This window comes from Gopherus flavomarginatus, chromosome 4 (genome assembly GCF_025201925.1).
Source record: "Gopherus flavomarginatus isolate rGopFla2 chromosome 4, rGopFla2.mat.asm, whole genome shotgun sequence".
NCBI classification, from domain to species: domain Eukaryota; kingdom Metazoa; phylum Chordata; order Testudines; family Testudinidae; genus Gopherus; species Gopherus flavomarginatus.
Genome location: NC_066620.1, coordinates 172,685,422 through 172,700,403, shown reverse-complemented (window position 1 = coordinate 172,700,403; position 14,982 = coordinate 172,685,422). Strand labels below are relative to the sequence as shown.

Below are 14,982 nucleotides of genomic sequence, written 5' to 3'. Positions count from 1 at the left end.
CTAGGTCCCAATCATTGGAGTGCTCATTCACGAATGTACGTATCATAGCCCCCAAAGTCTCATTAAACTTCTCCAGTAGGCCATTCATTTGATGGTGGTAAGGGCTGGCAACCAAGTGGTTCACCCCACGAGCTTCCCAAAGACGTTTTCATGGTCCCTACCAGGATGTTAGTTCCCAAATCCATAAGGATGTCGGAGGGTCAACCTTCCCTGGCAAAAACGTCTGCCAATGCCTGGCTCACACTTTTAGCCCTAGTGCTACTTAGAACTACTGCTTCCGGCCATCGGGTGGCAAAATCCATGAAGGTCAGTATGTACAGCTGTCTTCTGGGTGACTTCTTAGGGAAAGGACCCAGAATATTCACAGCTACACGCTGAAATGAAACCGCAGTGATGGGGCGTGGCTGGAGAGGGGCCTTGACCTGGCCTTGGGGCTTTCCCACCCTCTGGCACACCTCACAAGACCAGACATAGGTAGAAACGTCCTTGCCCATTCACTCCCAGTGGAATGACTTCCCCAAACAGTCCTTGGTCCTGTTTACCCCAGCATGGCCACTAGGATGATTGTGGGCTAAGCTCAAGAGCTTTTCCCTGTACTTAGTTGGAACTACCAGCTGTCTCTGAGGATGCCAGTCCTCTTTCTACTCACCACAATGTCTCCTTGTATAAGAGTCCTTCTTCTATAACAAACCTGGACCTGTTAGAAGAGCTGAGAGGCGGTGGGTCGCTCCATGCCGCAATCCAAGCTCCCTTGTGTCACTCATCCACTTCCTGCTCTGTCGGAACTGTTCCCTTGATGCTGGACACATTAATTCCTCTCTGGGTTGTGGACTTGGGCCTGGTCCCAGTGGGAGCGATGCAGGTAATGGGGTTGTTTCCATTGACTGTGAACCACTCTCCGCTGATGCATTAGATGGTATTTCAGGCTCTGGTTCAGTCTCTTGCACTGGTCTAGCTGCTGCTGTAGGTGCAGGCTCTGTGACGCCCTTTGGTGCTGGCTCCCATGACTCTGGTGGAGTTGCAAGCACGGGTTCTGGTGCTGACTACTCCGCCAGTTCCGATCCTTGGGTTGGTTCTGGCTGGGTTCAAGGAACTGGATTTACAACAGTTGCCAGGGACTCTGGCCTGGAGTTCTGTTCCACCACCTCTGACTGCGTTCCTGTAGGAGGCTCAGGAATGGAGTTAGGTGTGCAGACCTGCTTAGCCTGGCTGCGGGTCACCATCCTCACCCTTTTTGTTAGCCTCACATGGTTGGCTAAGTCTTCTCACAGCAACATGGGAAAGGGATAATCCTTATAGACTGCAAAAGTCCATATCCCTGACCAGCCCTTGTACTGGACAGGCAACTTGGCTGTAGGCAAGTTAAAAGAGTTGGCCTTAAAGGGTTGCACTGTCATTTGGGCCTCTGGGTCAATGAATTTGGGATCCATCAGGGATTGGTGAATAGCTGACACCTGTGCTCCAGTGTCTCTCCACACAGTAATCTTCCTCCTGCCCACACTCAGCTTCCCTTCGCTCTGGGGGTATTTGCAAGACATCTGGTTCTGAAGGCTCTTGGTGGGACTCCGGGGTGATGAGTTGTAGTCGGCTGGTGCTCTTGGGATAGTTGACCTTCACATGCCCCAGCTCATTACATTTAAAGCATCCCCCAGCTGACTGTGGGCTGGGGCAAGGTGGGTGGTTGGAGAGTGGGGTGGTGGGACAACAGGGCATCTGGGGTCTCCCTGGCTGTGACGGGGGGCTTTGGGCTGATTCCGATGGTGGGGTGTCACTTCGGGTTGTCCCTTCTGGTATGCACATCAACTGCTACTAGCTTTTTTTCTTCTCTGCCACCTCCACCCATTTGGTTTCGATCTCCCCTGCCTCAATTACAGTTTTGGGCTTTTCATCTAGAATGTACCTTTCAGGAACACCCTCTATGAACTGCTGCATTAGGAGAGACAGATCTTCCGGGGATTTAACACTTCCTCTTGATAGCCAGCTATCTCAATTTTTTACAGTGTGGCAGGTGTGTTGGGAAAGTGCCACATCTGATTTCCACTTTACGGCTCTGAACCACCTACAGGCATGCTTGGCTGTTAGCCCCATTCTAATTCTGGCCTTTTGTTTAAAAAGTTTGTACTCGTTCATGTGTTCTTTAGGCATTTCAGCTGCCATCTCTGCTAAGGGTCCACTGATTTGCAGCCCCAACTCCACCATATACTGGTCTATAAGGGTGTTGTATCCAAGGCAGGACCTTTCGAAATTTTCTAAGAAGGCCTCTGTACCTTGAACTCTTGGAATTTCTTGGAATGGGGAGGGATACCTGGAAAAGGATTGTCAGGGTTACCTGGTGGACCCAGCTTAGCCCTTTCCAGCTCTAAGCACTGCAGCTCTAGCTCCTCCTCCAACAGCTTTGCCTGCATTTCTGCCTCCAAGCACTTCACCTGGCTCCTCTCCTCCGCTTCCAAGTGCATCATCTGTAGGAAGAAATATCCTTGTCTTCTTCAGTCAGAACTCGGTCTGGATTAAGGGCATCCCTCCAGTTTGGCACCTGGATCTTGGTCGAGGGAGGGCTGACCCTTCCCTCCTAGGAAGTTCCCGGTCCTCCATCCCCTGCCTTCATTTCTGTCATGGAGCTGGATGTCTGGACTTGATCTGGGTCTGTCTTCTCTGTGGCATGCCACTTTGGGAAGACTGGTCTTTCTAAGGTTTCGGTGCCTGACCTCAACCTCATACACAGGGCTGCCCTATGCTAGCTTAACTATTTCGTTGTCAAGAAGCTAGAAAAGGAAAAAAAAAATGGCTTGTTGGACTCCCTGGCTTTGCAGGCTGATCCCTTTGCGAGCCTGTTTCTCCTCAGGCAGCAAATAAAAGAAAAGAAAGAGGAGGAGGGGGGAAACTCCCTGGCTTTCAAGCAGCTAACAGGAAAAATGTGTCCTTTTAAAATCCTGAGGTCTATGCTTCTGGTTCAAAACTATCCCACCACGCTGCCACCATGTCAAGGCTGAATCTCCACTCTGGCACTTTGAGTGCAGAAGGTGGGATCTGAAAGGATTTTTAAAATTCATACTTGCCCCTCCCAGCTTGTATTAAACTCCCAAGGTTACACTTTTTCTTTGACCTTGGCTTGGTAAACACTGCCACCACCCAAATGCAAAAAAAACCCCTCAATGCTTAGACTCAGGAAGGAGCACTTGGGAATTCCTCCTTGTGGGTACCCTCAAGCCCTTTCACTCCCTGCTCTGGGGAAGAGCTGAGAAAGAAAACAAAGAAAATTACCTGTTGCTACCAGCTAATCAAACAACATGCACAAACCTCTTAGGACACGAAAAATCCAATCCTGTTCTTTAAAAAGGTAAATTTTATTAAAAACAAAAAGGAAAAAAATACATCAGGAACTTAGGTTTTTCTAGATTTTAAAAGAGGAATTCCAAAAATTAAGCACCCAAAATAGCTTACTTGTGGTTTAGCTTAAAGGTTACAAGCAAAAAAAAGCATCAGGGGTTAGCACAGAGGAGATCCACAAGCCAGAATAAAGAAATAAACCTGATTGTATCTATCTAAACATTCCTAATTTACTTACATATTTGGGAGGGTTCAAATAAGTAATTCTAGGTATGATCTCATAGCTGGCTTAAAGCTTTACACAGCATTCCTGCTGCCCTCTGCTCCCCTCTTTCCTGGAGACACACAACAGATCCAAAGGGAAAGCTTCTTTCCCACTTTTAAAAAGTTCTAGCCTTCCTATTGGCTATTTTGGTGAGATGCCCACTCCTTTTCTTTTACCTGTGGGCTTGTTAACCCTTTACAGGTAAAGCAAGGAAAAAACAGACGCCAAGAAGGATTTTACAGCTAACTGGCTGGCTGGGTGTCCGTAAAAGGGAGCTACCTCCGCTTCATTTATCATAGGATTATAAACTCTAGCAAATAAAATGTAAAATTATAATTATGAAGGCCAAAAAAGAATGTGAAGAACAGCTAGCCAAAGACTCAAAGTAATAGTAAAACAATGTTTAAGTACATCAGAAGCAGGAAGCCAGCTAGACAACCAGTGGGGCCACTGGATGACTGAGATGCTAAAGGAGCACTCAAGGATAAGGCCATTGCAGAGAAACTAAATGAATTCTTTGCATCAGTCTTCATGGCTGAGGATATGAGGGAGATTTCCAAACCTGAGACATTCTTTTCAGGTAACAAATCTGAGTAACTGTCCCAGATTGAGGTGTCATTAGAGGAGGTTTTGGAACAAGCATATAAACTAAACAGTAATAAGTCACCAGGACCAGCTGGTAGTCACCCAAGAGTTCTGAAGGAACTCAAATGTGAAACTGAAAAACTACTAACTATAGTCTGTAACCTATCATTTAAATCAGCTTCTGTACCAAATGACTGGAGGATAGCTAATGTGATTCCAATTTTTTAAAAGTGCTCCAGAGGTGGTCCCGGCAATTTCAGGCCAGTAAGCCTGACTTCAGTACCAGGCAAACTGGTTGAAACTGTAGTAAAGATCAAAATTGTCAGACGTATAGATGAACATAATTTGTTGGGGAAGAGTTAGCTTGGTTTTTGTAAAGGGAAATCATGCCTTACCAATCTACTAGAATTCTTTGAGGGGGTCAACAAGCATGTGAACAAAGGGGATCCAATGGATATAGTGTACTTAGATTTTCAGAAAGCGCTTGACAAGGTCCCTCGCCAAAGACTCTTAAGCAGAGTAAGTGTCATGGGATAAGAGGGAAGATTCTCTCATGGATTGGTAACTGGTTAAAAGAAAACAAAGAGTAGGAATTAAATGGTCAGTTTTCAGAATGGACAGAGGTAAATAGTGGTGTTCCCCAGGGATCTATACTGGGCCCAGTCCTATTTAATATATTCATAAATGACCTGGAAAAAGGGGTAAACAATGAAGTTGAAGAATTTCCTGGTGATGCAAAATTACTCAAGATAGTTAAGTCCCAGGCATACTACAAAGAGCTACAAAAGGATCTCACAAAACTGGGTGGCTGGGTTACAGAATGGCAGATGAAATTCAGTGTTGATAAATGCAAACTAATGCACATTGGGAAACAGTCCCAATGATACATATAAAATGATGGGTTCTAAATTAGCTGTTACCATTCAAGAAAGAGTTCTTGGAGTCATTGTGGATAGTTCTCTGAAAATATCCACTCAAAGTGCAGTGGCAGTCAAAAAAGTGAACTGAATGTTGGGAATCATTAAGAAAGGGATAGTTAGCAAGACAGAAAATATCATATTGCTGCTATAAATCCATGGTATGCCCACATCTTGAATACTGCATGCAGATGTGGTTGCCTCATCTCAAAAAGATATGTTAGAATTGGAAAAGGCTCAGAAGAAAGCAACAAAAATTATTAGGGGTATGGAACAGGTGCCATATGAGGAGAGATTAATAAGACTGGGACTTTTCAGCTTGAAAAAGAGACCACTAAGGGGGGATATGATAGAGGTCTATAAAATCATGACTTGTGTTGGGAAAGTAAATAAGGAAGTGTTATTTACTCCTTCTCAAAACACAAGAACTAGGGGTCTCCAAATGAAATTAATAGGCAGCAGTTTAAAATAAACGAAAGGAAATATTTTTTCACACAATGCAATGTCAACCTGTGGAACTCCTTGCCAGAGGATGTGAAGGCCAAGACTATAACAGAGTTCAAAAGAGAACAAGGTAAGTTCATGGAGGATAGGTCCATCAATGGCTATTAGCCAGGATGGACAGGGATGGTGTCTCTAGGCTCTGTTTGCCAGAAGCTGGGAATGGGCGACAGGGGATGGATCACTTGAACCTGTTCTGTTCATACCCTGTGGGGCACCTGGCATTGGCCAGAAAGACAGGATACTGGGCTAGATGGACCTTTGGTCTGACCCAGTATGACCGTTCTTGTGTTCTCATGAAAGATTGAAAACGTGTGTGGTTAGTCTGGAGGAAAGAAGACTGAGAGGGGACATAATGTATGTAAAAGATCGTTATAAAAAGGAGGGGTGATAAATTGTAGTCCTTATCCACTGAGGAGAGGACAAGAGGTAAGGGGCTTTAATTGCAGTAAGGGAGATTTAGGTTGCACATTGGGAAGAAATGTCCTAACTGTAAGGGTAGTAGTTATTCACTGCAACAAATTACCCAGGGAGGTTATGAATGTGTGAATATCTGAGATTTGGAGGTTTTTAAAAACAGGTTAGATAAACGCCTCTCAGGGATGGCATAATACTTAGTCCTGCCTCAGTGCAGGGGACTGGACTAGATGACTTACTGAGGGTCCTTCCAGTCCTATGATGCTGTGACAGTGGTTCTCAAACTTGTGTGCTGGGGACCCCTCTCACATAGCGAGCCTCTGAGTGCGACCTCCCCGTATAAATTAAAAACACTTTTTAATATATTTAACACCTTTATAAATGCTGGAGGCAAAGTGGGTGGAGGCCGACAGCTTGGGTGGAGGCCGACAGCTTGCGACCCCCCCATGTAATAACCTCGTGACTCCTTGAGGAATCCCGACCCCCAGTTTGAGAACCCCTGTGTGCTATGACCACTCTACTCCCTATCATTCTGGACTGGTGTCATCTTTGACTCCTCCCTCTCTTTTCCTCTACACATCCAGGCTGTGTCCAAGTCCTGTCAGTGTTTTGTCTACAGCCTTTAAATTCCATCCTACTTTTTTCTCTGTCCATGTAGCTGAATCTTTCTTATTCAGATCTTTCTCATGACAATCAAGATGTTGCCTCTTTCTCTACACTTTTGCAAACCACCCAAGTTGCTCCCTCCAGTTAGTTTAAAATGTAGCTACTAAGATTTTTGCATGTTGCCCTGACCATATCATCTCCACTTGTTCACTAAGTTCCACTGCATAAATCTTAAAACTTCTTTTCCTACCATTTAGGGCTCTTCGTAACTTTGACCAATAACGGTCCATTCCTTTCACTTATCACATCCCTTCTCCCTCCAAAGACTTCATTCCACAGATGCCGGTCTTGTCTTCTCAGGTGTCGTCTTCTCACTCCAACCTCTCCGTAACTACTTCTTCACTGCTCTTATGTATGGAACACCTTCCTTTCACTATCTGTTTTTTCTTTCTTCAAATCTTTTTCCATAAGACCCACCTCTGCTATGGCACCAGAGAAATCAGCTATTTGGGTTAACTACAACTGGCTGACATGATTTTACACTGAATAAAATCAGATCATGTTTAATTTCATGCTAGTTAACATTTGCTACAGCGTGGCATTTCCAATGCATATTATGTATATTTTTAATGAAAATCCAATCAAGAGTATGGAGCATTGTCATGTAACACTGTGGAATTTATATTGGTCAACTAATAGACCTTCTGGTGATTATGGGGTCTGAGATAAAGTTTAACATAGTGAAGAAAGTTAAGTTAAAAATAACGTCAGAGGTAAAGCAGAAAATCCAGTTTAGATCCCCTGTGATATGTCAAGGGAAAAGAGTGAACACTTTATATTTAAAGTTCATTCTGCCACTGTATTTCAAGTTGAATACTATCTATTAGTAAAGATTATTACATGAGAACAAGAATTTTGTTCTTAGCACTGCTGCTCCTGCTGTTTATTTCCTCGGTTGATTTCCTAATCTTCCTTTTGGTATGTGGCTTTTTTATCTTGCCTCTTAAAATTTGTTAAATCACCTAATGGGCTTTTTGCTGCAGACATATAAAACCCTGAAAATTGGGTTAATGACTGAAAATAGTTTTAAACCCTAAACTGTAGCATTGCAAATGAACCAGCTATGTATGTGACACAGTTAAAAGTGAGCCTCCTAGAGCTTTGTAATGAGTGTTGATTTTCTTCCAATACTTGCAACTGTATCTGGCTGTGATGTTAATCTCATGTGTAAGGCCAAAATTGTATTAATGTTTTCAGAAATTATCTGCTTTGTCTGATTTTTAAAATATTCACATATATATATATTTTTAAATCCCACAGATGTATCTTGTGATTTTTCCAGAGGGAACGCGTTACAATCCAGAGATGCCAAAAGTCATTGCAGATAGTCAGTTATTTGCTGATAAAGAAGGTAAGCGAAACGTCAAAGAATTTTGGTGAATGAAGAGGGAGAGAACATTATTCTTTTATAACATCACAGGTATGTGTGTGTGTGTATATGAGTGAGATAGAGAACGAGGGAGACTTTTTTTTGTATTTTGTAACCTATAAAAGATTACTTAAAATGTCTTCTGATTTGAATTAGGAATTAAGTTTGTCCACTCCATAAATCATTCTTAACAAAATTACAACCTTCGTGTGGTGCTTTTGTTAAGTGCTGGGGTTTTTTTTGTGCTCTGTGTTTTGTACAAATCCACCAACATACCAATGTCGTCAATTGGCCACTGGACGTCGTTTTACCGACCTCCAGGTGAACGTAGCGATGATTATATTTCCTCATAAATTTGTAGTTGTTGCTACCTACCCAAGCCATATGAAAGAAGAACAAAATCAGCTGCCATTTTTAGCTTATTATTCATTTGCTGATGTTTTTTAATAAAGAAGTAGTTTACTTTTTGAAGTTTTAATGTATGTATGTTTGTACAAACCTGAGTCCATTTTTAAAAACAAGGTTATCTGTTTGATTTTTATCTATAATATCTATACTTCAGGGAAGTTACTTTAGAGGAGCTTTTAGGAACATGGATCAGACTACTGGTCCATCAAGTTCAGCCTCCTGCCTCTGATGATAACCAGTACTACATGTGTAATGAATCCATTGTATAGAATGACCCACCCAAGGGAAAAGTTTGTTCCTAGCATTCATTCCTAAGAGCCCTCGTCATGGATCAGGACCCCATTGTGCTAGGTGCTATATAAACAAACAAAGGATAGTTCTTGTCTCAAAGAGTTTACAATCGACATACAAGACAAGAGAATACAGATGGTGGAGTATAAAGGAACAATGAGACCGTATCATTCAGCATAATAGGCTGTGGTCTCAGCGCACCAGTCGTCTAACTGTTGAGGTTTTTGTAGGCATTATGACAGAGGAGAGTTTGAAGGAGGATGATGAGTTAGTTTGGCAGAAGTTTATAGGGCGCTCCTCGCACGTGGGCAGGGAAAGCAAGGGAAAAAGCATGAAGCTGCTTGATTGAAAATTTGATAAGTAGGCATTGGAAGGTGGCATCATGAGCCAGTTGAAGGCAGGAGTCAACATCTCAAAATGTTTACAATTTTAAGCATTGCTGTTGGGAGAATGCATTTCCTGGGTTTTGTTTCTTTTTTCATTTTTTTTTCCTGTTGATCAGAAGTGAAATAAAAAATACAACAATGGTTCTCAGAAAGTCATTTCTGTGACACTGAGTTGAAGTCAGAAGTATGTGAGTCGGCATGCTGATATTGTCAGGCTATTGAACTTTTGTTAATTTTAGCCCAAAGGGATATAATTTTTTTTTCCTGCTTCTCAGGAAGAATGGAATGTGTGTGTTGTGTGCGTGTTTAAGTCATAATGTATACATCTCTTCAGTTTCCTGTTGAAAGTGAATGACGGGTGTTAGTGATATTTTTTCCTGGTCTTAAATATATTTCTGCTATTTTGTCATTTTATGATGGTTTTTTCATGGTCTATGATGTTACATACCATCTGTTTACCTATTCCAGCACCTTCTGAGTGATATATTCGGTGGTTGTTCTAAATCTTAACAGAAACTCTTGTTTAAAAATACTAAAATTTGATCGTTTTAATTTAAATATTTCTAGGCTATTGTCATAAACATACAGCTAAGGGTAGCATAAAATCCCTCTTTGCTCTGTAAAGGGTTAATTCCTCTTTTACCTGTAAAGGATTAAGAAGTTCAGATAACCTTGGTGACACTTGACCAAAAGGACCAATAGGGGGAGAAGATACTCTTAAATCTGTGAGGGGAAGGTTTTGGGTCTGTCTCTCTCAGGGCCAGTCAAGAAAATGGGCAGGGAATTTACATCTTCTTAAATATATCTGAACTAAGCATCTAGTGTTGCAGAAATAGTAAGTAAAAGCAGAAAAGAAATGTGTTAGATTTACCTTTTGTTTTAGCTTGTGAATTCCCCTAAGTGGGAGGTTTATCCCTGGTTTTATAACTTTAAGGTTTTGCCCAGAGGGGAGATCCTCTGTGTTCTTGAATCTTTTGTTATTCTGTAAAGTACTTACCATCCCGATTTTCTTTAATTAAAATTCTTCTTTTAAGAACCTGATTGATTTTTCATTGTTTTAAGATCCAAGGGTTTGGGTCTGTGTTTACCTGTACCAATTGGTGAGGAGATTATTCTCAAGCCTCCCTAGGAAAGGGGGCGTAGGGACTTGAGGGGATATTTGGGGAAGGTAGAGCTCCAAGTTGCCCTCCCTGAATGTTTGTTTAATTCACTTGGTGGTGGCAGCATACTGTTCAAGGTGGAATTTGTGCCTTGGGAAAGACCTAAGCTGGTAAAAATAAGCTTAGGAGGTCTTTCGTGCGGGTCCCCACATCTGTACCCCAGAGTTCAGAGTGGGGAAGGAACCGTGACAGCTATAAAATGCTTTCATTTTTAAGGTAGAATCTTCCTCATCTGCATTTTTCTAATTCTCACATTTTTGTTGGGGAAAAAATGGTCTTACCTTAACCCCTCAGCCAAGATATAATAGCTCAGTGTGGATTTGTTCCTGCTTCCATTCATGACAGTGAAAAGAGTCTTAAAGTAAAGTTTACTAATATGTTATGAAATATAATAAAAATGAACTACAGTTGTGAAAATAGTGCATTTTGTTTGCAGCATCCTTTTTTGTTCACTTGTAATTTCCCAAAATTTAGTAATTCAGAATTCATTATCTACTCTTTAAACTTTGTTTTACTTGGACAATTAAAATAGTCTGGTCAGTTTTATCTTTTGTTACAGTCAGTTTCACTTTGTTTTTTATGCACTAGCACAATGCATCAATGTTTGAGTTGCAAACACTGTAGGAGGTTGTTTTTTTCTTTAAAAAAAATTGAAACTTGAATTAAAAAACGAGACATTTCTCATGATAGTTTTTTAATTTTATTTTTGTTAAACTTAAATTTTGATACCAAATGTATTGAATATAATTCTCTTAAAATGTTTGTTCAGAATAAGTTGAAGTGATGAGACCTAAAGCGTAAAAGTTTGCTATAACTACTATATGAATATACAAAATTGTTGAAGATCACAAAGCTGTCCTAGATCACAGAAAAAAGCGGTTCTTTCATACTTTGTACTGGTGTCTGAGCTCTGGAAACATTGACTGTTTTGAGCATGATTCTGAGTATACCTGAGAAGTTTATTTTGCTTTTACAAAGTGAGAAGTATGAAAAACTTTCTCTATTTTTACCTTCTGTAGGCCAAATTGATTCCCTGGAGAAGCTTTCTGAAAACAGGATAAATTTATTTCCCCCTCCCCCCGCTGCCACAATCTTTGGTGTATACGATTGATATGTATCTTTGTCTGATTATTGATATTAGTTAAACATCAGTTATAAAAAAGCTGCACTGACTACACTTTCAGATTGACTGGATTGCAAGATAGTTTTGGGACTGTAGAGGAAAAAAATCAGACACTTTGGTGAACATCCAAGGATTTGATTTGCAGGTTACTGACCTCAAATACGTGTGCATGGCATAATGCATTATGAAAATGTAAATAAGTTTAACTGTGCATGGATAAGATGGAAGAATATCAAACACAAAGAATTTAAGCCGGTTGAGATCTCTAGTGAAACAAAGAGGTGATTTTTATTTATTTTTATTTTAGTTTTATTAAATAGACTTCCACGTGATGATTTGCTGAACAATGAAATTTGAGATCTTGTCTGCCTGATTTGGTTAGGAAGCCTCCTGTTTCTAAAACAGAAGCAAATGAGATACATAGAATTGTTTCTGCCTTGTGGCAATCTGAGTATGAAGAAGATGATACTGAAGATTGTATTCCAAACTTTCCTGGGAGGAAAATGAGCCTCCTCCTTACCCCAGTGCTCTCAGAAAAAAGAATAAGGTTAACATGAAAAATGAGCTCAGTGAACTGGATTTGAAAATTTCCATAATGCACTCTGCCAAGTTCTTGATTGAGTATACTGCCAGGTTTTTTGTTTACAAAAATCCAAAGGATGCCAGAAACTTCTGGAGGCTAAAGATGAAGTTAGGGGGCATTAATATTCCTGTTGAGGGGGAGAAGATGAGATGGACACACACTGATTAGACAGTACAATCAAATATTCCAGTATATCTGATGAAAAATATTATAAGTTGTTCCACATCCTTAAACCTGTGTGTGCAAATAGGAGTTAATTTATAGCCTACAATCTATCCCATAGATAGTATCTGTAGATATGAAAAGGGAAGGATGAAGATGGATACAAATTCATAGTTCGGGTCTGTTGATTTTAAAGTATGAAAAGAATTTAAGCCAGTTGAGATCTCTAGTGAAACAAAGAGGTGATTTTTATTTATTTTTATTTTAGTTTTATTAAATAGACTTCCACGTGATGATTTGCTGAACCATGAAATTTGGGATCTTGTCTGCCTGATTTTTTCTGTGATCTGGGACAGCTTTGTGATCTTCAACAGTTTTGTATATTCATATAGTAGTTACAGCAAACTTCTTTATGGCGGACTTGCTTCAGAAATAACTTAGCTCCATAACATTCCTGCATACATGCTGGGTGCTGTAAAGTATTTTGTATGGAGGCGGTGCCTCAGACTCAAATTATGCCCCAGTGAGTAAGGTGCTGAACCCTAATGGGCTGCTGTGAAGTTAACTTTTTACTTCTACTATAGCGGAAGTAGAAGTAACTTTGAGCGAGGGGAAGCAACCTCCATGACATTGCCTACTAGCATTTTGTCAGTAGAGAGGCTTTCAGAAAAATTCCCCATGTGTTCATTTTGTTGTTGTTTATGTTTGAGCGAGGAAGCACTGTTGTTGACAGTTGGTGAAATAGTCAATGAATGTTTTAACCACTGAATTGATTTGGGGACAGGATTTCACCCAGTGCTTGTAATGTACTTTTGAATATGTAAAGGAGTATAGAAGCACTGTTGTTATTAACATTCGTTTTTTGGATTTTAAAAATCTTTTACTCCTCAAGATCTGAGAAGAGTGTTGTTATTTTTCACTTTTTAAATTATAGGCTGAGATTTTAAAAGGAGCCTAAAGAAGTTAAGCACCCAAATCCCACTGTAATTCCTTTAGTCTCCATTGAAAATCCCAGACATGAGTGTATTCTAAAATACTAAATATAGGCATTACTTTATTGAGATGTTGATTATGGTGAGATACTTTTATAATGAAATACTGAGGTGACATCAACTCTAAGGAACTAAAAATATTTACTATTCACATTCAATGGGTGCCAGAAAGTTCTAGGCAACCTCTTACATTTTAGTTGGAATAAGAATAGTCAACATTTTAAAAACAAAATCAGATACTTGATGCAATTCAGTGCATTTCAGAAGCGAAAGATGTGCTCTCCAGAAAGAAGTATCTAACGAGTCCCAGATATAAATGTGATTTCTGTGAGGCATGATACAGCAATACTCAAGAGAAATGAGGAAGTTCTGTAGAGAAAGGGAAATCACTTGAACCTTTCATTCAGCTTGATGCCATAAATGTAACAATTCCATTCAAGAAACCTTATAGGCATGACAATCTATGCAAGTTTTGCCAGAGTGCAAGAAAGGCCCTCAGCTATCTGTCAGAGACAGACACAACCCACCCAAGATAGGGTTACACACTATGTCTGGATTTGGTCCTCTGTATCCATTTATTGTCTGTTCTTGGCATGGTGTAGGTGACTGTGTGTAATACTGCCATATCTCCTTTCTTCCACACAGTTGTTTTCCTCATCACTTTCTGATGATATGTCTTTTTATGATTCCTGATAATTTGAGGAAATTTCTTACAAATTTCTTTGTATTTGGGGTATTGGAGTAGAATGTCCCTTGCAGTTCCCCCTTTGTCACATTGTGTGCATAGTCACTCCTTTCCAGGTTTGGACTATGGTTTTTGCCTCCCACTTTCCACGAATTCCATATTTCAGTTTGTGGTCACTGATGCTGCAGGTGGGGAAAATCTTTCCTACTTTTGCACATTTCATTGTGGTGAGGTAGTCAGCTACCTAGTTGTCATAGTTCTGTGTATGATCTGTAGCAGTTTAGCTTGTTAGTGTCTTTGATTTGTTCTTCCCAATGATGTGTATACTGGTATTTTAGGTAATGGTCTAGCATCTTAAGCAGCTTTCAGTTTTAATTGTTGACTGCACTGGTCACAGGTTTTGAGTTGTTGCGCCTGAGGAGCAATAACATATAGATGTGGATTGTATTTTCGTTTAGATTTAGTATTTGATCAATTAGTACTTCGTAGTGGAAGTAGTGTTTACTGCCTTCTTTGGTAAAAATCTACAAACCCTTTATAGCATATTGCTGGCCCTCTGTTGGAGACGAATATTTCTGTAAAAGGCACAAAATATATATACATTTTTTCTTTACACTTTTACATCTAAGCTAGTAGCTGCTCTACACTTCACTATGGATACCATGTTTAATTGTGATCTTTCTTTAGTGGTTAGGCCTATACCATCACAAACAGGAAAGCAGGACCTCACTTTCAACATTCCATTAGGTTTAGTAAAACATGAAATTCACTAGATTTCATAAAGGCGCTCAGAAGTTTTGAAAACAAATGGCAATGAACTTGAGCCTTGCCATTCTTAAAATTTCTTTAGTAACTTTTGAAATGATGGTCTAATATTTTTAAATGGTCAAAAATTAAACTTGGCTTACCGTAACCAAACCGAGACAAAACAATCTTCCCTGGCAAAATACATTCAGGAATTTTCTATAAATGTCTATGCCAGAAACTAGACACATTTTTGCATGCATGTTCATACCCACAGCAAATAAAAATTAGTTTATTAAATGAAGAGAGTTGAAAATATTTATTTTAAAATGTTATTTAAATGTAAATATTATCTTGATTGAGATTACTCTTTCAATTTAATCTTATTCTGCATGTACAAA

The 14,982-nt window shown here is 40.1% G+C and overlaps 1 protein-coding gene across 4 annotated transcripts in view; it reads left to right on the top strand.

The window, feature by feature from the left end:
- Positions 1–14,982, top strand: part of AGPAT5 (1-acylglycerol-3-phosphate O-acyltransferase 5) — a 126,972-nt gene that overhangs the window by 66,716 nt on the left and 45,274 nt on the right. For all 4 annotated transcript variants that reach the window (XM_050950931.1, XM_050950933.1, XM_050950930.1 and 1 more), the window contains one exon: positions 7,939–8,029. In XM_050950931.1, the coding sequence (XP_050806888.1) occupies positions 7,939–8,029 (91 nt within the window). The remainder of the gene's footprint in view (positions 1–7,938; positions 8,030–14,982) is intronic.